Below are 26,014 nucleotides of genomic sequence, written 5' to 3'. Positions count from 1 at the left end.
GTCAAGGAACAATAAGAGTCCACGTGCCTTTCTCAATGTCGGATCTAAGTATGGCAGAGGACAAGGTGGGAAGTGTTTCAGAGGATCCTGAACTTTTTACAAAGGGGTTTACCCAACTAGTGAGATCTTTTGATCTCACCTGGGGGGACTTACAGATCTTACTATCCCACTGCTGCACCCCTGAGGAGAAGCAGCATATGATACTGGCAGCCAGAGCCCAGCAGGGACATGCAGTGCACCAGATGGGGAATGACGCTGTCCCTGAGGCAGACCCACAATGGAATTGCCAGGTTGTTCTCTTCACAGAGATAGACAGGACCATATGATTAACTGCTTAATAGAGGATATGAAGAAACTTAATAGTAAAACCTATTAATTATGAAAAGGTGAAAGAGGTCCAACAGGGACAGGATGAAAATCCTGCAGTCTTGCAAAGGAGACTTGTGGAGGCTTTTAGGAAGTATACAAACGTGGATCCCTCCTCCCCCAGGGCACAGGCCCTTTTGGCTATGTGCTTCATGGCCCAGTGTGCCCCAGACATCAGGTGCAGAATTCAGAAAGCAACTACTGGTTCTCAGACTCCAGGCTTAAAGTTGGTTTGATTAATATAGACGTATTTAGAGTCATCAACATTAAGTATAATACTTCTGTTATACCTAGGTCTACTAGAGGTCAAATAAAACCTTATTCTGTCTGTTATACATTTGTCAACAAGAAAAGAAACTAAACATGAAAAATAAAACTTTTAAGGAAAGTAACGTATGTTTTCAGTAAAAGAAGGTGGGAGGAATGAGAAAAAAAATACTAAAAAGAGTTGTGCATGACCAGGATTTTCTAAGATTAGATTAAATTTAGTTGGGTAAATGGATTTTGCTGGGAATGGCTGGGAAAAGACCGGATTTGGTTTCTCCCTCAGAAGTTTTCTCAAAATGCTGCTTTTAATAACAGTATGAGTTTCTTTGCCTTTAAGGGATCTATATATGCTTTTGAGACCTTTTGTAACTTTGGTTAAGGAATAAGTATTGTCTCACAGTAACCTATGATCTTATTTGACCAAGTGCTTTAAAACTTTTTGACAAACTTCCCAAATACCAAATTTTAATTGTTTCTTTTGATTTCCAGCTAACTTTGGGTACTTTAGAGGACCCCTGAGGTATCTTAAAGAGAAATATTTAACTAGGATTATTTGGTACATTAAATGTAATCATTTGTGATTCTGGTTATTATAACCAAGTTTCCTTATCGATTACACTGTATTCAGATGTTTAACTATGCCTTTTAAGTCTTTTGTCATTTACAGATATTTTTGTACTCTGGCGACCTGTTACAAAAGTGCTTCATCATCAAGGAGGTTCATAGAAAGGCAATGGAAGCAGTTACAACAGTTCCACACCAAGATGATGGCTACGTTAGGATTCTAGCCTACACTGACTTAAAACAAGGAGCTGTCCTGCCCCTGGGGCCCCTAGATCAGGCATCCAGAGATGTTTACTCCCTGACAGGCAGGGTCAATGCCCCTACTCAGCCTTGAAGCAGTTACAGAAGATGGACCGTCACCCTTCTTCCCATAAGAATATGGGAGTAAAATCTCTGAGGGGGGAATGAAATAGGAAGGAAGGAGGCAGGGCACAATCTTTGAAAGAATGACATAGCCTGAGGACCTAACATAAACTGATTAGAACCAAATGGGTTCAAGATGGCAGACAAGTTAACTTCCAGGTGCCATGACAGTTCCCAAGGCTGAACATGAGGATCACAAAGTGGGTGTGACCCAACTCTGGAATGCTCCGCCCACTCATTAGCCAATGAAATCACCCACTCTTACACAAACTGACAACCCCCATACCCTGGTACCTTTCTCACCTTCTGAGATGGCCCACACTCTGTCTGTGGAGTGTGTTTTTCCCTAAATAAATCTACTTCTTACCTATTACTTTGTCTCTCACTGAATTCTGTCTGCAATAAGACATTAAGAACTTGAACTTCATTAAGTCCTGAAACTAGGTGTGTGATCTCAGTTGGAAGACCCTGGGTTTGGCTGCGCTTGAGTCCTGGCAGTGTGGGTTCAAGTCCCAATCTGAGGTGCACAGTTTCACTTCCATTTAACAAACCAGAATGTTTAAACATGAATACCTAAACTGTTTTCATCATTTGTTCAATATCGTGATTTACAAGAAGGTCTTCAGCTTATTCAAATTTAATTAGAGAATATTTAAGTTTTTTGTAAATCTTATCTAGTACTTATTTTATCTATAAAGTTTTCTTGATCTTTATTATAAGGAAATATACCAGTGGTTGTGATTATAGTTTATTGCTGTCACAGTACTGGATAATGTGTTCCTTTTGTAAATGTAGGACAAAATAGGGATGATATTCTAGAGTGGGTTGACTTGAATTGTGAACAAAATTCCAGGTTGATTTTATTTATTCATTGTAATGATCAGAGCTCTAGGATAAGAATAAAAGTCCTTATTAGTTTCAGAGCTGTAAGTTTTCCCCTTTACCTCTTTGTGTTACTTCAGACCTAAATGGATAAGTTCAGAAGAGCTTTTCTCAAAAGTCTCTTGAGTTCAACAGGGAGTAAAATAAAAGCATAAATGACAGCAAATACTGTTCTTATTATGGGACTGCTGTACTTGACCAGAAAGCAAGGGAAAGGCCCTCCTGATTTGTATCCTTGAAACTGTGTTCTAAGAAGTGAGCTACAGTGAGATTTCAGAGTCCTAGACTCCTGTCACCTGAGCACTATCCTAACCACGTGTAAAGCATTTGTTCTTGTATGTCATTCATCCAATCACCCAGCCCTGTTATCCTCCCTCCAAAATATCTCTGAGTCTCCAAAGCCACTGTCAAGGTTGCATTATTTCTTGCCTAGGCTACTGATTTCTTTTATCTGATCACCTTTCACCACTCATTGTCCTTCTCTAACCAATTCTCCTAAGCAGCCAGAGTGATCTTTTAGAAACACAAATCTGATTAAGTCATTCTTATCATCCTTTAAAGGCTTCTCAGTATTCTAAGATGATGTCTAAGATTCTCATGGTTTATGAGGGTCCAGTATGGTCTGTCACTGGCCTGCCATCCAGTCTATTTTTGTGCTGTTCTCTTGCTCATGCCTAGGGCCTGTACACATAATGAACATTCTTCCCCCATTCTTTGCAAACCTAAAATAAAAAGCCTTCTTTTTTGTCTTTAAGCCTTCCCAAGAAGCACTTCTTGACTGTGGAAAACAAATAAGGTTTGAGTAGGGGATCTTGCCATTGCTGGGGCTTAGCAGGTCCTTGGCCAAAAGCCCAGGCATCAAGATAAAAAGGTCATGAAGAACTCAATGAATATGTCCCATAGGTGGTCAACTTCCACCATTCTCCTATCCAGATGTTAAGTTCGGTACTGGGTATTTAAGTGCTACCAAAAGACATATAATTATATGGAGATAAAGGTACATGATAAGGTTACATGGGTTTTTTGTTTCAAATCTCATTTTCCCTTTGAACCAATTTAATTACACTTATTTTTATCTGAAATAAGTCCGTTGGTATTATTCAACAGTTATAGCATATTTTCTTCTGTAGTTTTATTGATATTAACCTCACCACCTATATTAGCTTGTACCATCAGGCCAAAAAAAGAAAAATTAAAATATGTCATTTTTAAAGGAAAGCAGTAATTTTAGAAAACAAAATTCAACAAAAATAAAAGTCATTCACAGTGTAAGGCCATATTCACTGTCAAGTTGCTAAGAATTATTAGAAACAAACACATTATCAGTCAGCAGGATGCCAAGTACTGAAAAAAAAAAAAACAGGGGCTAATAGGGTTTCTGCACATTTCTAAGGTCACATAAAAGTTTTTTGATTGAATCTAACAGTCTCATAGTGCTAATGCCAATGACGTGCCGAAACACAAAAGGTTGGCAAAAGAAGAAAAATGTGGCGAATGCAAAATTATTTTTATTGTAAATGAATTTTGAAAGAGACTAATTATAATTAGGCATATCCAGTTTTTTAAAACTAGTATTACAACCACAAGGAGGTCTATAGATGAAGGAACAGTTTGTCAACTTGGATGCTTGGACACTTCATTTAGAGAGGGAAACATGAAAATATTACTCTATAGAAAAAGAGCCATATGGATTATTTTTGTACTCTTGGTTTAATAATGTTCAAGAAGAAAAAAAAAGAATGAAAGAAAGCTGGCTGTTAAGCAGTTAAAAAATACCGAAGCATACAGCAGTGGTTCTTAATGGAAGATATACTGGAATCACCTACTCTCCACTGTCCTGGTGAGGCAGATCTGTGGGAGTGAGGGACGGGCAGCTTTAAGTACCTCCTCAGATGGTTCTAGGTAAGACTCTCAAATGAAAAACATTAATAGCAGTGAATTAGAGGCACAGTCCCTTCTGTCAATTTCTCCTTCAACTACCCCAACTCACTTCCATGATCTATTCTACCTGGTTGCTCCTACTTAATCAATTACTCATTTAATTCCTGTTGATTTTTCTCTCTTAGATATATCTAGAAGCTGTCTCCTGTTTATCTTGAATATCACCTCCATAGTCCAGGCAATTATCCATCTCTCTCATAGACAATTCTAATCATCAGCCTCCCTATATCAACATGTGCCCTCTGTGCCTCAGAGAAGTTTAGAATAGAAAATCTGGTCAAGTCACTATCCTGCTTAAAAATCCTCTTCTTCAAAAGATGGGAAAATTTCCACCCATCATCACAATCTCATCTCCTATTATAGGTGTTATGGAAGATAACAATGGCTACAAGATTTACTGAGTGCTTAATATGTGCTGAGGACTGTTTTAGGTGCTTTCCATATATTAATTCATCCTTACTATAATCCTATGAGTTGGTGCTCCAAAATATTTTTTAAATGCATGCATACATGAATGAATGAATGACTGGCAATGTGATGAAAGCCCTAGGGCAAGATTACCTTGCAGCTCTACAGCTGTATACTTTAAGAAATATCTGTTTACTTCGAAGGGTTTGAATATACTGAGATTATACTTAACAAATAATAAAAAGTCAAAGAATTGAGGGAAGCATTATGCAGGAAAGGTTTGAATCCTCAAAGCTTGGATAGCTCTCATAAGAAAATATGTTTATTGGTAATTGGAGAGCATGGAGCTAAAGGCCATATTAGGACTATGCATGTGTATTCTCATACAAATATATGATTCGGATGACATCGCCTCTAGAGTTATTTCTCCTAGCCTTAGCTGCCACCCTGTGACTGCACATAGTTTTAGCTGCAAGAAAGCAGATCTGAAAGATGTTCTTTAATACATTTGGTTCACAAAATCTAACCAGGACTTGGAAAAAAATATCATCAATTAAACAATTAAAAATTTTAAAAAGGGTAAATTCTTATTAGAAGTTATTTAGGGTAGTCAATGTTTTGGGTCCAAAGTCATTAGTGAGCCCCAACCTACAATATTTTTGGTTCTAACCTACCTGGTGATGCCACACAATCAATATTTATTGAATTAAAATAAAGAACAACCATTGTCCTTGAACCATCCACTTTCTTAAATCTTCTATTCTACTCTAGTCAGAATGCACTGTGTACTAGTCACTGTAGAGTCTAGGTTTCTACAAGTAGAAGTTCAGATCAAGGGGCCTATGCATTTAACTTTTATTAGGAGAAAGTATATTAACTTCCAAAATGGAGAAAAATTTACCACCAATAGTATACAATGTTCCTAAGATAGATATTAAACCACCTCTCCCTTTAAATCTGTTTTCTTTGCTCAATGTTCTTACATGGATCATTCCAAGAGGAAAGCATACCACCTATATTTATAGCATGAACAGTACTCATCCTAAGGTCATACAAACATGACTGTTTCATGTTTATCTTCTTTTTACTTTTTGTTTTTCTTCCAGTCTTACTGAGATATAACTGACATAAAGCAGTGTATAGTGTAAGGTTTACAGCACAATGATTTGACTTATACACATCATGAAATGAGTATCACAATAAGTTTAGTGAATATCCAACATCTTATATAGATACAAAATTAAAGAAATAAAACAAATCTTTTTCTTGTGATGAGAACTCAGGATTTACTCTCTTAAGCCCTTTCATATATGTTGTATATGTTTCATGTTTATTGTAAAGAAATGGGAAATGTGTATAGATAGTTTTAACAACAAAATCAGTAAGGGGACTGCAGATGTATTTTATAAACTCACTCAGACTATAAATACATACTGTCAAATTCTCACAAAGCCTAATATGTAATGCTGAGAGAAAGCACACAAGAAATAATTGTTTTGCATACTCAGTGACTCCCAGAGGACATCTAAAATTTGGTTCTGTTTTCAAAAATTGCTGCCCATTTTTGTGATAAGAATAAAATTAGGTTTCACCACTTCTCTCACTCCAATACAATTTATATTATATTGGCAGGTGATAATGTCTTATTGTCACGCTGTAAATTGCTGTGCAATGAACTATACTACGGCAATAAATATTCTTATTTCAATTTTAAAAGTCAATGTCAGGAAAACTATTTCATTATGTAAATCACTAAAAACTTAGTTATTCCTTTCCTGTATTAGAACTTCATAAAAAAAGTTTTTCATACTCTCTGGCTGACTTTCTGCCTTCAGTTGACTTGACAGCGTATCAATCTTATTCTGAATCTAAACTGCTGCTTCTAAATCAGACATCAGAGCTGGTGAATATTCTATGGTGCTCAAACAACAGCAATTTTTTAAATAATTTGTTAGTGGTAACTGTGTTAAAAAAATATTTTACTTAAAATATCTGTCAAGAAAAACAAAAGTAATATGGGGATATATGTATAAATACAGCTGATTCACTTTAGTGTACCTCAAAAGCTGGTACAACAGTGTAAAGCAATTATATTCCAATAAAGAGCTTAAAGAAAAAAAAAGAAAAACAAAAGTAGAGCATGCAGAATTCTCTCAATGGTCTATCATCTTTCTAGCAGTTGAGGTGAGATGTCCAAAGAAAGTAAAGATCACTACATCTAGAAATAGTCTCTGCTAAGGGTAACCTCTTTTAAGACACCTTTAAATCTTATTTAGAACATAAAGACTGTTAAAAAAAACAACAACAGTAAAGCAATAAACATATAAATGGTTCACTTCCAAAGGCAAGTGAATATCACAATTTGCAACCAGAAAGGCGTAATAACATATGTCTTCCTCATTGTAATGAGAGGGCACAATAAATTCTGTTCAGTGGGAAGCTCCAAGTGATTCCGAGTGAAATTTAGCATATCAATGTAATGTTTTAATTTCACATAGGAGTACCTGACAATCATTTAACCATTGATTTGAGACTTGTGTCTGGTTAGCTGAGGATGAAGGAACATCATTTTTTGTTTTTAAAGCTATCCTATCCATATATTTTAAAGAGGTTGTTAGCCTTTCCAGCCACTAAAATGAAGTAAAAAAAGTTGAAACTCTACTGACAAATTTATTATTGATCTGTTCAATCATTCAATCTTTTTTTTATTGGAGTATAATTGCTTTATAATGTTAGTTTCTGCTGCACAAAGAAGTGAATCAGCTATATGTATACCTATATCCCCTCCCTCTTGGACCTCCCCCACTCCCCATCCCACTCATCTAGGTCATCACAGAGCACCGAGCTGAGCTACCTGTGCTTTATATCATATTCCTGCTAGCTATCTGTTCTACACACGGCAGTGCATATATGTCAATCCCAATCTCCCAATTTGTCCCACCCTCCCCTTCCCCTCCTGTGTCCACATGTCCATTCTCTATGTCTATGTCTCTATTCCTTTCTTGCAAGTAGGTTCATCTGTACCATTTTTCTAGATTGCACATGTATGTGTTAATATATAATATTTGTGTTTTTCTTTCTGGCTTACTTCACTCAGAAAAGGGAACCCTTTTGCACTGTTGGTGGGGATGTAAATTGGTACAGCCACTATGGAGAACAGTATGGAGGTTCCTTAAAAAACTAAAAATAGAACTACCATATGATCCAGTCATCCCACTACGGGGCATATACCCAGAGAAAACTCAATGTTCATTGCAGCACTGCTTACAACAGCCAGGACATGGAAACAACCTAAATATCCAATGACAGATGAACCAATCATTCAATCTTTAATTAATTCACTTGCTCATTCTTCGGTTCATCTGTGAGCCCATGTATGAAGCCACCCATTTCTCTATCACTCTATCGCATAGGGTGTACACTGTTAAACTTAATGAGCTCTTAAACCTGCAGATAACCATTAAAACATTCTTTTCCACCACCTCTTTCCACTTCCTATTGCTCTGCAAGAATCCTAGTAGTGAGAGGAAACACTCTTTTCTGCTTCAATGAATGAGGGGATACTTGTGGAACACAGTGAAGATTAATTACTAGAATATCCAGATGACAATCAAAATATCAGACATGTACATCATGGAGAAGTTTAATTACTGATAAAAGTTCTTTATTTCACCTAGAATGTAGATGTCACTGAGTCACACACAATATAAAATAGTTTCACAGTATTCCTGCTTAGATTCTGTATCAATATATACTTTCGACTTTCAGGGAAACATCACCAAAATTATGTCTAGAACTAACTGCTGAACAATCATCAACAGAAAGACACTGGAACGCACCAAAAAAGACACCCCACATCCAGAGACAAAGGAGAAGCTGCAATGAGATGGTAGGAGGGGTGCAATAGCATTAAAATCAAATCCCATAAATGCTGAGTGGGTGACTCACAAACTGGAGAACAGTTATACTGCAGAAGTCCACCCACTTTAGTGAGGGTTCTGAGCCCCACATCAGGCTTCCCAACCTGGGAGTCCAGCAATGGGAGGAGGAATCCCCAGAGAATCAGACTCTGAAAGCCAGTGGGATTTGATTGCAGGACCTCCACAGGACTGGGGGAAACAGAGACTCCACTCTTGGAGGGCACACAAAAAAATATGCTCATCAGGACCCAGGAGGAAGGAGCAGTGACCCCATAGGAGACTGAACCAGACCTACCTGCTGGTGTTGGAGGGTTGGCTGCAGAGGTGGGGGGGGCAGCTGTGGCTCACCGAGGAGGCAGGGGCACTGGCAGCAGGGGTTTTGGGAAGTGTTTATTGGTGTGAGCCCTCCCAGAGTCTGCCATTAGCCCCACCAAAGAGCCTGTGGGCTCCAGCACCAGGTGGCCTCAGGCCAAACAACCAACAAGGTGTGAACACAGCCCCACCCATTAGCAGACAAGCAGATTAAAGTTTTACTGAGCTCCGCCCACCAAATCTGATTAAAGCTCTACTGAGCTCTGCCCACCCAGCCCTACCCACCATCAGTCCCTCCCATCAGGAAGCACCCACGAGCCTCCTAGATAGCTTCCTCCACAAGAGGGCAGACAGCAGTATCAAGCAGTATCAGCAGTATTTCGTCTTGTGGAACTGAAAACCACAGCCACAGAAAGATAGAGAAAATGAAAAAGCAGAGGACTCTGTACCAGATGAAGGGACAGGATGAAGCCCCAGAAAAACAACTAAATGAAGAGGAGATAGGCACCCTTACAGAAAAAGAATTCAGAATAATGATGGTAAAGATGATCCAGGACTTTGAAAAAAGACTGGATGCAAAGATCAAAAAGTTTACCAAAGACCTAGAATTAAAGAACAAACAAACAGAGATATGCAACACAATAACTGAAATGAAAAATACACTAGAAGGAACCAATAGCAGATTAACTGAGGCAGAAGGGCGAATAAGTGACCTGGGAGACAGAATGGTGATAATCACTGATGCAGAAAAGAATAAAGAAAAAAGAATGAAAAGAACTGAAGACAGTCTAAGAGACCTCTGGGACAATGTTAAAAGCACCAACATTTGCATTATAGGGATCCCAGAAGGAGACGTGAGAGAGAAATGCCCTGAGAAAAAACTGGAAGAGATTCTAGTTGAAAACTTCCCTAACATGGGAAAGGAAATAGCTACCCAAGTCCAGGAAGTGCAGAGAGTCCCAGGCAGGATAAACCCAAGGAGAAACACGCCAAGACATATAGTAGTCAAACTGACAAAAATTAAAGACAGAGAAAAGTTATTAAAAGCAACAAGGGAAAAATGACAAATAACATACAAGGGAACTCCCATCAGGTTAACAGCTGATTTCGCAGCAGAAACTCTGCAAGCCAGAAGGGAGTGGCATGATATATTTCAAGTGATGAAAGGGAAGAACCTACAACCAAGAATACTCTACCCAGCAAGGATCTCATTCAGATCTGATGGAGAAATCAAAAGCTTTACAGACAAGCAAGAGCTAAGAGAATTCAGCACCACCAAACCAGCCCTACAACAAATGCTAAAGGAACTTCTCTAAGCGGGAAACATAAGAAAAGAAAAGGACCTACAGAAACAAAAACAAAACAATTAAGAAAATGGTACTAGGAACATACATATCGATAATTACCTTGAATGTAAATGGACTAAATGCACCAACCAGAAGACACAGACTGGCTGAATGGATACAAAAACAAGACCCATATATATGCTGTCTACAAGAGACCCACTTCAGACCTAGGGACACATACAGAGGAAAGTGAGGGGATGGAAAAAAGATATTCCATGCAAATGAAAATCAAAAGAAAGCTGGAGTAGCAATAGTCATATCAGATAGAATAGACTTTAAAAGAAACAATGTTACAAGAGACAAGAAAGGACATTACATAAAGATCAAGGGGTCAATCCAAGAAGAGGAGATAACAATTATAAATATATACGCACCCAATATAGGAGCACCTCAATACACAAGGCAAATGCTAACAGCTATGAAAGAGGAAATGCAAGGCAGAAATAGAGACACAGATGTAGAGAACAAACACATGGACACCAAGTGGGGAAAGCGGGGAGGGTTGGAGGGGAATGAACTGGGAGATTGGGATACCAAATTGTACACTCTAAATATATGCTGTTTATTGTCTGTTAACTGTATCTCAATAAAAGTTCTTAAAAAAAATTATGTCTAATAACTCACTTTTCCTTAAGCATGTGTTTGCACATGCTGTTCTTTGTATATGCTCTTCCTCTTCCTGGTGGCCCCTCCTTAACACCTTTCCCATCTTCTTCCCTTTCAGCTTTAAGTCTGGATACCTAGCAAGCTCCTGCTCATCTCTCATATTTTAGGAAAGTTATAAGCAAACAAAAACGTTACCAGAGTTAGGTTAAGGAAGGGGACTATTATAAAATCTCACCTGTATCTTGTGCAAGTAGTGTTCTGACCTAAAGGAGTTATTGGATTAAAAGTGATGGGTGGAGAAACCTGGGCTGATAGCAGAAATCCCAAAGCAAGAATAATGAGTGCTACAGTGGTACCTAAAAAAAAAAAAAAAAAAAATGAAAAAATGAAAACAAAAAGAAAAGTTTTATATCAGAGAAGAGTTGACAACATTCTTTCAAAGCAGACTGGGTTTGGCTAAACATATCTCTAAAAAACTACCTTGATCTATCTTCATTGGATTAAAAAAACATGATTCTTATACATATATATTGTCATAAAAACTCATTAGCACATTCACTGTGAGAAATGATAAGAGTAAAATTCAAATCAAATATATTTGCTAGCCAAGCAGTAGGTTGGTAATAACTTTGTAAACAAACACCATCTTAGATTGCTGAGGCTCAAAATCAATTAACGTAACCAACATTATTGAGTGCCTAACATGTCAGGAAGTATGAAAGGCAACAGATTTACACCAAGTGTTCCTTTCATTGCCAAGAAAATTGTTCTAATGTCATTCGATCATCTAAGACCCAAATAAATAAACTGAAAAGTAACACACTAAATATTTGAAAAGCAGCTGAAAGAGCATTTCTCATTAAAAAGGAGTGGTATTTTGTAAAGACTTAAAATGCCAGAAATGACATAACACATACATTCATTTGTCTTTCCTGTCGGCACTCGGAAGTGGAATGTGTGTCCTTGATTTTAAGGTACAGAATGCGATTATACATATCGCTGAAAAATCTCATTTTTGAGTTCCTGATAGAAATACTGACAGTAAATAAGAAAGTTCTCAAATTTCTGACTGTTGTTCCAGCTACTGTGAGAATAAAAAAAAGAGTCATGGGAAGAAAGGGGAAAGAAAATATGGCTGTATCAGTGTGTATAATTTATTTGAATGAGGCAACATGTTTAAAATATGGAATTCAGGGAGGTCATTTATGCAGCAATAAAGTTTTTATTAGGTAAATGGGAAAGTAATTTAAGAATGACCAAAAATAATTTTTAAATGGATAAAAGAACAACTTTGGGAAGCACTGTGAAAATGCAATTGGATTACATAATAGTTGAAGTGTCTGTGTTTAAGATAGAGGGGGTGTGTCAAGTTAAGCACTGTGCTTAAGTGCTAGCTCTGTTGGGTTTTGCTTTTTGTTTTTTTGTTTTTGGCTGTGTTGGGTCTTCATTGCTGTGCGTGGGCTTTCTCTAGTTGTGGCCAGTGGGCTTTTTATTGTGGTGGCTTCTCTTGTTGTAGAGCACAGGCTCTCGGCGCGCGGGCGTCAGTAGTTGCAGTGCGTGGGCTCAGCAGTTGTGGCTCGTAGGCTCTAGAGCACAGGCTTAGTAGTTGTGGCACACGGGCTTAGTTGCTCCGTGGCATGTGGGATCTTCCCAGACCAGGGATCGAACCCATGTCCCCTGCATTGCCAGGCAGATTCTTAACCACTGCACCTCTAGGTAAGTCCCTCTGCTATATCTTGACTCAGTGATCTTGGGCAAAGCACGTGATCTTTCCAAAATTCAATTTTGTCTGCTGTAAATGGGGCTTAGTGAAAATATTCACCTTGCAGAATTGCAATGAATTTTAAATATCATAATACATTTGAAGGATTTTGATAATGCTAAAAATGTTAATTATTGTACTATAATTATCATTAGAAACCATAGCAGCAGCATACTATTAAAACCCTAGAAAAAAGTTGAAAAAGGGGGAGGAGGCTTGAAGAAAAGATCAGAGGCCTATTTTACCACATCAGGCTGAAGAGCCATGAACCTAAAATTACAGTTTCATTTTCCCCTTGTTGGCTTAAAATTCAAACCAAAACTAGGAGTAGTTTTAGGAATTATTTTCTCAAAATACTACCAAGCCTTGAATTGGGAAACAAAAAAAGAAGTCTGTCTCTCAGAAAGAGAAAAGATGTATTAGGCCTGTAAATAAAATTCATCGCTCTCTCCTCAAACAAAGCAAAATAAACCATGAGCTTTACTGTTAATCTGTCTATCAAATTACCTCCACAGAATATTGTCATGGGACAGGTAAGATTTGTTTCAACAAGGAAAAATTGATACTTGAGGATGTGAAGGAAAGATGATACTCTTCTTTCATAACATTACGTAAATAACTTGTCTCTGTGATAAACTGTAAACTCCAAGAAGGTATACCTAATGTATACTAACATATGTTCAATTCTAGTGCCTGGCATAGAGCAGATTCCATAGTACCACAGATTTTTGCGATACTGGCTATTTTTGAAGAAAACAACAAAACATGTTAAGACTATTCAGTTGAGGTCATGTGGTTAGTATGGGACAAATATCCTACATGAGAGTTCTGTAGTATAGATATTACATCTCTTGGATCCATCTCTAAAAAAGTCCAAGCAGCTTGCAAAATTTGGGGAGAAGACCATTTTGTATATAAAAAAATCCCTAAATAGTTGAAGGTTTATCCTTCTTAAACACAAATTTATTTTTATTTTGACCCACTGTGGATGGAAGTCTTTTAAAAGTCAGTATCATACCCTTTACTACATATAGTAGTGTTTCTCAATTCTGGCTTCCTATTGGAAAAGCAAACGTTTAGAATGTAAACATCTCAACCTCTGAATGAGAGTCTCCAGAAAATGGGGATCAGATAATATGACTCTACAGGTGACTGTGATACCCAGACAGGGTAAAAACCCTTATGAGATGATAAACTCCTTGAGGGAAGGGAATGGTGTCTTAAATGACTTTATTTATGGAATAAATAAATTTTAAAATGATCACTTAGTCCTGTCATATACTCGTATATCTTTAAGGATTAAAACTACTTAAATTACCTATTTCCTTTAACTTAAAAAATTACACACGTTTTATCAGTCACTTGTTAGTACTTAAAATTGTTACAGCTGTTGTCAATGATTCATGACTGCAATCTAGATTTGAGTCCAATACAGGAAGGCCTTGTATGAAAGGATCTTCTCCATTGTATAGGGCAGGTTGGCCACATTCTTTATATTTTAAGAGAAGAGTCCCTCCTAACCAAGTATACTGTTACATTTTGGAATTTTGATATCATTTTCCTAATAAAAATGTTCTCCACAGGAGGTGAAGTGTGTTGGATAAATAGCATTCTCAAAAACATCTGATGAAATAAGTTATCTTAACTACCTGGTACAAGGTTTGGGTTATTAGTAAATACTCAGAAAAAATAATACCCACCCCCCCCAAGATTCTAACAGAGCACACTTTTTGTGTTTTAAATATCACCTCATCTTTAGAGATTCTAATTTGTTAGATCTGGAGTTGGGCCCCAGGAATTCACAGTTTCAAATAAGTACCTTTGGCAACTCTGATGAAGACAGCCTGTGAGTTATGTTTTAGGAAATACTCCACTACCAGAAAATAACTGGCAGAAAATAACACAGTGTTTCTGGCTTTCTGACTTATAAGCAATAAAGTTACACAGATATAAGCCTTCCTCTATTAAAAGGATCAAGAGGTTGTCATTAAGCTTGTCATGTTTACAAGAAAGACCAGTTCTCTTAGCAAGCTTTGAAAATATTGAAAGTCAGAACACCACAAAATGTCCTAATTTTAAAATTATTCATGGACTATATATTTTATATTTCTTTGTATAAAGAGTTTCTTTGTCCAGGTTTAGCTAAGTACAGTTTATTTATAGTAATTTTTAAAAAACAAGAACATATTCAAAAAGTTATTTCGATATATATATTTTTTACTTTTTACTATTTTCACTCAATATAAAATAAATCATAATAAAAACACAAAATAGGGGAGAAAACTGAATCAAAGGTTTAAAAGTTCTAGGCTAATTTAAGAAATTTTAAGTAGAACAGTGTCCTAATACTTAGCATTAGTAGAATAACAAATATATCATGATTTATTTTATTAGGTGAAAAATAGTGAAAAAGTATCAAAATAATTTCTTTAAAAAATTTTAAATAAATAAATTCTTTAAAAAAAATTTTTAGGTGCTCATTCTTTAAAAAGTACTACAAATAAACTGCATTTAGCTAGACCCAGACAAAGAAATTCTTTATACAACGAAATACAAAATATATAGTTCATGAAAAATTTGAAGGTAGGACATTTTGTGGTGATCTGACTTTTAATATTTTCAAAGCTTGCTAAGAGGAGTGAAACATGACATCAGCAAGAGGAGTTCAGGAAAGTTCCTGGATTCTGATGCAAGTTGATTTTACAATATGGTTAAAACAGTAACAATACTGTGATAGCAAAATGCTTTGGGCATTTTACTGTCTGTGTCAGGCACTGTTTGAAATGCTATACATATAGAAATGTGTTTAGTCTTCATTACAATCCTATGAAGTAGGGACTATAATTAATTCCTGTTTACAAATGAGAAACTAGAACCTTGCTCAATGTCACACAATTGAAACCCAAACAGTCTGGCTTTATATTTATAATGCCTCAAAATCCTGGAATACAACAAACGAAGGGACAGAGGCTGCTAGGAAAAGTATTTGCCCCCATCTCAAAATCAGCATTTTTCTCCAAATCTCAAAAGCCAAATCCCAAATTTAAGACCTGACATTCTATCTAAAAAATAGACCTCTTGAGGTAGCAGTATACTAAGGCCCTGTCAAAAAGAAACTGTGTCCATTTAAAAAATTTTAAAGCAGCTATTATCTCTTCTTAGAGTTGACCTGACCCTCAGGAGTCAGAAAATCCAATTTTCAACCCATTGTAGGAATTTGTTTTTAGCACATCACTGCCTGATGGCCATCTATCCTTTTGTTGAGAGTTCACCATCTTAATGAGGCAGCCCAATTCATTGTTGGATAGCTCTGATTATTAAGAATATTTTTCTTACATTAAGTAAAAAAATCTATGTCCTCATAATATTTACCATCTGCGAGAATAAGATATCTATTAGGTGTCTCTTTAGTCTTTTTTTCTGGCGTAAACACTTCTGGTTCCTTGAACAGGTTTACACATGTATGGTTTTTAACCCTCACTTGCCTCTCATCTTTCCTCACTTACCCTCCCGCTTCCCTATACACACTGGCTGTTGCAATTACCTTTGCCTTTTAATCAGACAATCTTCCCCTCAGTGCTGATACTGCAGTTCAGCTTACATTACTGAACTGAAGGCTTCCACTCAAGGCAAGAACAGACTGTGGAAGCATTCTAGTCTTCCTTCTGGAATTAAGGGTGGGAGGGAGTATGTGTTCTGAATAACTGAGTATGAAACTCCAAATGTATTTTCTCATCAAAATCTGGGACAAGTGCGTTGAAGCAGTTCTATTAGATCAATGTTTTAGGTATAATTTAAAGTAGAATTTAGTTAATGCTGGCCTGGAAGCTCTAAATTTTAATGGAAATATGTATTCTTACTCTAAATAAACTTATAAAGGAGCTATTAAAGGACAGCTAATTGAAAAGGAAGAATCTGCTCGTATATTTGAAAAAGATTAGAAAATTATATGATGCAAACATGTGAAGACAATGACAGAGATGGGTCTTGCTTTGGCAAGTGAAGCAGCCCTTGCGTTACAGAGAAATAATAAATGAAATGGGCTGGATTTAAAGACAAAAGATACTTGAAAGTGAGAAGGGTTTTTCTTATTTAGTTATCATAGAAAACATACTTAACCAATCAGAATCTACCCTAGGATTTAGGTCTCATTCAAACACAAAAAGAGTCTGTCCCTGCTTTGTGAAGAAATTGTATGGTCCACTGTTGAAAGAACTTTGAAAAAAATGCTGCAAATTTATTTCCACATTATCCCAAACTTAAAAAAACATGAGTTAAAAAGTGAGTTTATGCGGGCTTCCCTGGTGGCACAGTGGTTAAGAATCTGCCTGCCAATGCAGGGGACATGGATTCGATCCCTGGTCCAGGAAGATCCCACATGCCACGGAGCAACTAAGCCCGTGCGCCACAACTACAGAGCCTGCACCCTAAAGCCCGAGAGCCACAACTACTGAGCCCACGTGCTGCAACTACTGAAGCCCACGTGCCTAGAGCGTGTGCTCTGGAACAAGAGAAGCCACGGCAATGAGGAGCCCGTGCACCACAATGAATAGTAGTCCCCTGCTTGCCGCAACTAGAGAAAAGCCTGCATGCAGCAATGAAGACCCAATGCAGCCAAAATAAATTAAAAAATCAATTTTTTAAAAAGTGAGTTTATGAATACCAAGTTCCCTTTTTCATTTTGTACCTTTGAGCAAAACTGAAAATAATAACTGCAAAATGCCATCCTCAGTATTTTCAAATTGTTATTACAATCCCAATTTCTAGTTATATATCATAAAAAGTTCTTATTAAAAAAGCTTTTTCAGAGGAACTCTATTATTTGGCTATGAAAACTATATCAGAATTGGTACTGGTAATATATTTTAAAAGGTTAACTTATCATTAAAGAAAAGTGTATAACTGAATTCTTCAGCACCTACCTGCTAAACTACCAAACGTAAGCTTTCTGCGGCCCACTTTCTCAACAAGCCAGACACCCACAAGTGTGAAAATGAAATTTGTGAAGGCTGTAACTGAAGCCAGCCATATTGCAAGTCTATCATCTTCAACACCAGACATCTGCAGAATGGTTGCACTGTAGTACCTGGGAGGCAAGAATAAAACAATTGTTGCTGTTAGTTATTCAAAGAAACACAGTTATTCATATAGAAAAAAATCTGCCCGACTAAAACAGACCAGGAATAACTGCATTAATGACATCAAGTTAACGTGGGAATTCATGCAAACTATTTAAAGGATCATAATACAGAGACTGTGTTCAGATGAATTTATTTTTAACTTTGTATCATTAAGAAGAGATAAGCAAGTGAATAGAGGCCTGAAGCCTTTAAATGTACCCCACCCCTAGGGACAGTGACAGCTGGTAGTTTCACTAAAACTATCAAGGATAAGCTCCAAATCCATGGAATGAATCAGAAGTCACCATACACTGTAAATTTATGTACTTAAGAATAAAGAGAACTGCTGCACATGTGAAAATGTGATATAATGGCAAAAATCTGATACAATTAAAGAATTTCTTCAAACACACAAGGAGTAAGAATATATCAATTTATCTGGCATCCAGTAAGGAGATAAGAAATTTACATGATGTACAAAAAGAATGCTTGGTGGTTTCTAAAAAGGTTTACTCTTTGGTAAGTCTCCAGTACAATCTGCATGATTAGGTTCGATAGACTCATCTTGCTCTAAATGAATACACTGGAGACTGGCTCTAAAAAACCATAACGCCAACTTGTTGATGCACAATGGGAGATATGTCTGGTACATTTAAAGATGACATGTTTCTCACAGGACATTTCTGGGGAAAATATCAGTAGCTATATCAGAAGATTACTTTAAAGCTGCCCTTAACACAAAGGAAGCAAAATCCTCCTGGCAAATCATCTATGAAATGTGACAGAATTAAAATCTTAAAGATACTTTCTGAACCATGGCTTTGCCTAGCTGTCAAGCCATTCCAAAACAAGTTAGCTTTACCCAAATCCAACAGTCAGCATCTAAGCAACATATTCAATCAAGCTGGTTATCTCCAAAGTTATAATCTACACTTTCTGGATATTAGTCAACATTTACATAATATTTCAAAAATAAAATGTGTTTAAACAATTTGTCTCATTGATTCATCAGTGACTACTGTTCACTATTTTTTTAAATTCTTGTTTTATTTTTCATTTTTTTAAATTTTTATTTGAGTATAGTTGATTTATAATATTGTGTCATTTCTGTTGTGTTAGTTTAGCAAAGTAAATCAGTTATACATATACATATATCCCCTCTTTTTTAGATTCTTTTCCCATACAAGTCATTACAGAGTATTTAGTAGAGTTGCCTGTGCTATACAGTAGGTCCTTATCAGTTATCTATTTTATATATAGTAGTGTATATATGTTAATCCCAATCTCCCAATTTATCTCTCCCCGCTTTTCCCCACTGGTAACCATAGTTTGTTTTCTACATCTGTGACTCTATTTATGTTTTGTAAATAAATTCATTTGTACCATTTTTCTTTTTTAGATTCCACATATAAGCAATATCATACAATATTTGTCTCTCCCTGTCTGACTTACTTCACTCAGTATGACAGTCTCTAGGTCTATCCATGTCACTGCAAATGGCATTACTTTGTTCTTTTTTATGGCTAATATTCCACTGTGTATATGCACCACATCTTCTTTATCCATTCCTCTGTTGATGGACATTTAGGTTGTTTCCATGTCTTGGCTGTAGGAAACAGTGCTGCTATGAGCACAGGGGTGCATGTATCTTTTCCAATTACAGTTTGTTTCTGCATGTATATCCAGGAATGGGATTGCTGGATAACGTGGGGCAGGGCCATGTCAATGGGTACTTTTTGAGGTGGCGGTGAGCTCATTATGACTTTAGGAAGCCTGTCTGCTGATGGGTGAGGAGCTATGTTCCTATCTTGCTGGTTGTTTGACCTGAGGCATTCCAGCTCTGGAGCCCGTAGGCTGTTGGGTGGAGCTGCATCTTGGTGCCGAATGGGTCCTCCAGGAGAGCTCACGTGGATCGATGTTCCCTGGGGCCTCCACCACCAGTGTCCTTGCCCCCACAGTGAGCTACAGCTGACCCCCACCTCCCCAGGAGACCCTCTAAGACCCTTAGTTAGGTCTAGCCCGGTTCCTATGCTGGGTCCCAGGGCATGGGAAATCGTGTGCGCACCCTCCCAAGAGTGGCGTCTCTGTCTCTCCCAGCCCTGTGGAGCTCCTGCACTCAGGCCCTGCTGGCCTTCAAAGCCAAATGCTCAGAGGGTTCTTCCTCCTGATGCCTGACCCTCAGACTGCCTTGGAGGGCCATTCCCGTGTAGCCTGTGTGGGTTTAATACTTTTGGGTGCGAGCAGTGCTTTTAGCATGGGTGTCCGCCACCTCTTTCCTCAGTGTATGCTGGCCATTATCCCCTTGATAGGAGGTGTGACTGATGCTGTGGTGACCTGAGTTTTCAATGGCGATTGAGGGGGCCTCCCTTTTGCTCTGTGGTTGTCACTGCCCTGTCAGAGGTGGGGTGTGCTCCCTACTTGTTGTAGTAGAGGCCCCACGGTCTGTTTCTTGGCTGTGTTTCTGATACGCGGTGTGAGGTAGGCAGGACTGGAGGAAAGCCCCTGAGTATTCCTCCCCTGAAGCTGTTCACCTGTGGGTGTGCTCTGTCGTGTCACCTTTCACCCACTGTGCAAGCACTCAAATGACACTGTTGTTGGCACTGCTCTCAGCCCCACCTTAACCATGGGTATGCTGGCAACCGGCCCTGGCATCTCTCAGGCGTTGTTTTCACCAGGGCACCAGCTCAGATGCACTGAAGTCAGGTCCCAGGACAGACGGCAGTAATCGCGCACGTGGACCCACTGCAGGAGCTATGGAGGCAGCCCAGACTCCGGCCTGGCTCAATCCCCACGAAGCCCACAGCTGCTAAAGCCAGACCCCTCTCAGCTGCGGTAGCACGCATCCATCCGGATGTTCTACAGGCACTGAGCTGACAAAGCCAGCAGCAGGGCTGCAAATCTGCGGTTCTGCCACCACAAGAGACTTCAGTTCCTCTTTTTTTTTTTTTTAAACCATAAAAACATTTTTATTAATCGTGGCTCACCTTGCTTCCTCCAATGCAGTGCTCATGCCATTGACTTAACAAAAAAAGTTTTGCTTAGTGGGACAATGTACCCTCTTTTTTTTTTTAAGCTCTATTATTGGAATATAATTGCTTTACACTCTTGCACCAGCTTTTGAGGTACACCAAAGTGAATCAGCTGTACTTATACATATATCCCCATATCCCCTCCCTCCCGCGACTCCCTCCCTCGCTCCCTGTCCTGGCCATCTAAGGCATCTCCCATCATCAAGTCGATCTCCTTTTGTTATACAGCAACTTCCCACCAGCTATCTATTTTACAGTTGGTAGTGTATATATGTCTATGCTACTCTCTCACTTCGTCCCAGCTTCCCCCTGACCCCAGCCCCGTGTCCTCAAGTCCATTCTTTACTTCTGTATCTCCACTCTTGCCCTGTCACTGGGTTCATCAGTATCATTTCTTCAGATTCCATATATATGTGTTAGCATACGGTATTTGTTTTTCTCTTTCTGGCTTACTTCACACTGTATGACAGTCTCTAGGTCTATCCACCTCATTACATATAGTTCAATTTCATTCCTTTTTATGGCATATACCCAGAGAAAAACCATAATCCAAAAAGAAACATGTACCACAATGTTCACTGCAGCACTACTTACAATAGCCAGGACGTGGAAGCACCCTAAATGCCCATCAACAGATGGATGGATAAAGATGTGGCACATATACACAATGGAATATCACGTAAAAAGGAATGAAATTCAGTTCCTCTTCATTAGCTGCATGGCCCCTGGGGCTCAGCTGTGGTTTCGCCCCTACTTCTGTGTGTGGGCCTCCCACCAGCATCTGGTCCTGAGGCTACCCAGGAGCATGTGTGCACACCCAGGCAGGTGGGGGCCGAGGCGGGACAGGCGGGTCACGGGAGCCCGTTCAGCTGGGAGCCCCTCCCGGTGTCTGCGGAGGCAAAGGCCAGCGCGCGGGGAAGGCGGCTGCACCGGCGGCCCCGCCCCTCGCTTATTACCACTCAGCGATGGCGCCCTGCGTCTCTGGCAGCCTGGGCTTCTCCCACAAACAGTCCCAGTTGTGGAGCTCCTTACTCCCGTGCCTTCTTCAGGCTGTCTCTTCACAGCCAAGAGCTGTCCGATGCCTGGGTCTGCTCTCCAACTCCCACGTTCCAGCCCCCAGCCCGTCCGTCCCAGCAGACACACGTCGCAGCTGGCGCGTGCAGGGCTGCGGCGTGGACCGCCCGTGGAGCTCTCTCTCTGTCCTGCCTGCCACAGACCAGTGGCCGCGCTCTCCTCTGAGCCCCCGAAGCTCCCCTTCTGACCCAGCTGATCTTCCCACCGGGGAAGGGGCTTCCTCGGCTGTGGGAACCTCTTCTCTTCTTCAGCTCCCCACCCGGGGTGCAGGTCCCATCCTGTTTCCTCTTTGCTTTTCTTCTTTCTTCCGTCCTACCCAGTTGCACAGGGATTTTTCTTGTGCTTTTAGCTGTCCGAGGTCCTCTGCTAGTGTTCAGCAGGTGCTCTGTGAGAACTGTTTCATTTGTAAATGTATTCTTGATGTACTTGTGAGGAGAGATGAATTCCGCATCTTCCTATTCTGCCACCTTCGGTAGTGATTTTTAAAAAGTCTATTTTTTAAATTAATGATAATCTTCTCATGTAAAATATTAACACCGATATGGGCTCATTCACTTTAATAAAAAGTGTTTTCCTTTTTTAAAATAGTAAACAAACTAATAACTTACTATGCAGCAGGAAGGATGTATTTTACTGATCACATTAAAAGCTATGCTAACCATTGTAAGATTTTGAATTCTGACAGCTGTTATAAAAAGAGAAACTCCCAGTGAAACCTCTCCCATCATCATGACAATTGTGAACATTCTGCAGTCAGACTGTAAAGTGATAATAAAAATTATGAAAACAATTCAGTCCACATAAATGGTGTTTTACTGAATACATTATCTCATTTTCATAAAGACCTGTGCAGCAAGGTCAAACCTGTATATAACCAGAGAAACTGACATAAATCTAGAAAGGCAGAAAATAGAAATGTTGAGAGAAAATTCAAACATTTAAAGCCAAAAGAATTTGATACTTCCCATGCTATTCTATTACATTTCACAATCTACACAATGTTTTAAGAATAACAACAGAGATATTGCACAAAGCAATCCTTCCAAATAGAGCCACAATAAACTAAACAAAACAGAGATATTACAGAAGGCCACCCCCCGCCATATTTGGGGATGCAGAACCTGCAGACACTGAGGGCCATCTGTACTTTACCATTTTACATGAGGGACTACAGCATCCACTGCTTTGAGTATCTGCGGGGTTCTTGAACCAATCTCCAGTGGATACCGAGGGACCACTGTATTTTGATGTTTTCATTTTTGACGCAATAAAATCATGAAATTACAGGTGTTAAATTAGGGGCTAGAAACGGGAGTGGTATCAAACAAAATAAGTTGGTCTGTGTCAGAATTTTATTTAAAATGAAAAATTTGTCCTAGTAATGGAAAATAACTTATTTTATGGTACTTAGCTTATAGAGGCAGAATATTAAGACTGGCCTGGGAATCAGAAACTGTCATTCTAAACGTACCTCTGTGGAATGTCAGCCAGGTCTGGTAACATAATCTTTGTTCACTTAATATATTTATTCATTGAGAACATACTATTAAGCTATGTGAGTTACTGAGATCCCACAGATATGTTATTAGATCCTGTTGTTGCCCTAAAGAAGCTCACAGTTTAGTATGACAATGAAATGGAAAGAAATAATTTTAATATCGCAAGGTAACAAACCACAATGTGGCATAAAGGACAGACCAAATAAATTTCTTTGATGTATAAAGTTCCTTGATTTTCCAGGAAATTTAATATTTGAGTTGAGTTTTGAAGAATTCATAGGGGTTTTCCAGCAGGTGTGACGATCTGGGAGGACACTAGTGGTAAAGGAAATGACATGTATGAAGGAAAAAGAACAAAATACTGTGCTGGGCTCAGAGACCAGCCAGAGTGTTACCCTGGCTGAATATAATAAGGTCCATAGGAAAGAGAAATATGACATAAGGCTGTAGCAGAAGCTTTTGTTATAGTGGGGCCTTGAGTGCCATGCTACATGCTTGGTTTTTATTCTGTAAACAATAGAGAACCATGAAATGGACTTTAAGGAGAAATAACGCAATTAAGTTTGTTCTGTGAAAAGATCCCTCTAACTACAGCAAAATGGGCAGACTGGATGCAGACGGGAAGAAGGGTATATTGCTTTTGAAGCCTTTTCAGGTCATTACACTGGAAACAGGACCCTGCAGATTTTCTGTATTCATGTGAAACAGTAAGAGCAAAGGCTGGAATTCAATGACGGCCTTATAGCTTCCTGTCGTCAAGCGCTGCAACCTCAACCCACACTACATCTTCTTCTGGATGGAGCGTCTTGAGATTTCATCCTCATTTTTCTTTCTTGAACATTGGTAACTGTATTAGATTTTATTGCTGCCATAACTAATTACCACAAGCTTAGTGGCTTACATCAACATAAATTTATTGTCTAACAGGTCTATAGGTCAGAAATCTGACACAGGTTTCACTGGGTGTCAACAATCAAAGATGTCAGCTGGGTGTTCCTTTCTAGAGGCTCCAGGGGAAACAGATTTCTTTGCCTTTTTTTTTTTTTTTTGGCTTTTACAAGTCTCCCACATGCCCTGGCTTGGGGGCCCCTCCTTCTTCAAGATTCAAAGCCTACAAAGGTGGTCCAGTCCCTCTCAGGTCTCTTCACTCTGATATTCCCTTCTGCTTCCTGTTTATGTAAAGGCCTCTGTGATTACACTAGGCCAACCCAGATAACCAGGGTAATCTCCTTACTTTAAGGTAAAATGATTAGCAGATTTCATTAGATCTGCAACCTTAATTTCCCTTTGCCATGTAATGTAAAATATTCACAGGTTGTTTACAACATGTACATCTTTGGAGGGGATTATTCTATTACATAAAGGTGCTAATAAACAGTAAAATAAGCAAAGGGCCAACCATTAGAACGAGAAGGTGAGGAATGAAGATAAGGATATTCACTTAAAGAGTAAGCAGTTCCAGAAGAATTCAGACAGTAACTATATCCCCTTTCGTAGGACTTTTTCAAGAGCAGGGGAATGACATATCTAGGTCAGAATAATTCATGAAGCTAGTTTTTAAAAGTCAGGTCATGGAGTGGTGAAAAGACACATTTAGTTTACATTTTAAAATGTGTGAATTCCAGTGTTTTTGTATATGATGCTATCAGTCAACCACTTATGTAACAGGCTACCACTGTAGTTAGTCTGAGCCTTTATGTAGTAGTTTAAATTTGCACAAAGCATAACAGTGTTTTCTTCATAAGAGCATATGAACAACTGAAAAAGGCTTTATTTCCTTTTCTAGATTCAAAGGAGGGATGTCTTCTCTTTTCAAAATCATTTTACAACATCTATCTGACAAACTATCATCTTCTTCAAAGATTCCCTGGGAAACCTTTGGTTACCTCACACATACCATCTCCTCCCCAGAGTGAAAATGAAAGGCCTGAAGGCAGTGTGTTCTCACAGACGACCAGCTTCATAAATCTCTGCAGATGTCTAAGCACAGAAACAGCCAGACTGTACCTATATCACTATCTTAGAGATTACGTGAGAGGCAGCTTCCAATCCTGGATTTTAAATGTGAATAAAACAAAATAGCTCTAGAGAACATGCAGGCTTTGGTAATGGCAATCTATCCTAATGAAGACTTTTAACTATCAATAAAAGCATAAACATGGGCACTTTACATGCTGAGCAAAATACATATATTACGTTCCTATTTGAACAAAGCATTTCATAGGAATTTCTGAAAAAGTTATTTCTTTTAGCTTCTCGAAGCCATAGCCTGTCTTTTTCGCTACTGCTACTGTAACGGAGTTAATTTAACAGCAAGAAGTAGGTACCCGATAACTGTTTGTTAAGTTTACTGAACTTATCCACCACCAACTTTTAAAAAGGAATTAAGAATATTTATACTAAAAAACTTGATAGAGTTGTTAAAATGAAAGACGGAGAAGAGAAAGTGGGAGAGGCAGAAGATAAAGATAACTACATGAAAACTTTGGATGCAGGATCACTATACGCTATCTCTAAAATTTCTGGCAGTCAAGGCAAAATAGTAAATGATCGTT

The 26,014-nt window shown here is 38.6% G+C and overlaps 1 protein-coding gene across 2 annotated transcripts in view; it reads right to left on the bottom strand.

Annotated features, from left to right (window-relative positions):
- The window catches only part of SLC2A13 (solute carrier family 2 member 13), a 409,059-nt gene that overhangs the window by 93,811 nt on the left and 289,234 nt on the right, over positions 1 to 26,014 (bottom strand). The window contains exons 5-6 of one of the 2 annotated variants that reach the window (XM_057701928.1): positions 17,660 to 17,823; positions 11,211 to 11,331 (exon numbers count right to left, since the gene is read on the bottom strand). The exons of the other annotated variant lie outside the window; for it this stretch is intronic. Of the exons in view, the coding sequence (XP_057557911.1) occupies positions 11,211 to 11,331; positions 17,660 to 17,823 (285 nt within the window). The remainder of the gene's footprint in view (positions 1 to 11,210; positions 11,332 to 17,659; positions 17,824 to 26,014) is intronic. 2 annotated transcript variants of the gene reach the window in all.

Source organism: Hippopotamus amphibius, chromosome 12 (genome assembly GCF_030028045.1).
Source record: "Hippopotamus amphibius kiboko isolate mHipAmp2 chromosome 12, mHipAmp2.hap2, whole genome shotgun sequence".
Lineage (NCBI taxonomy): Eukaryota > Metazoa > Chordata > Mammalia > Artiodactyla > Hippopotamidae > Hippopotamus > Hippopotamus amphibius.
This window is presented reverse-complemented; position numbering and strand designations above follow the sequence as displayed.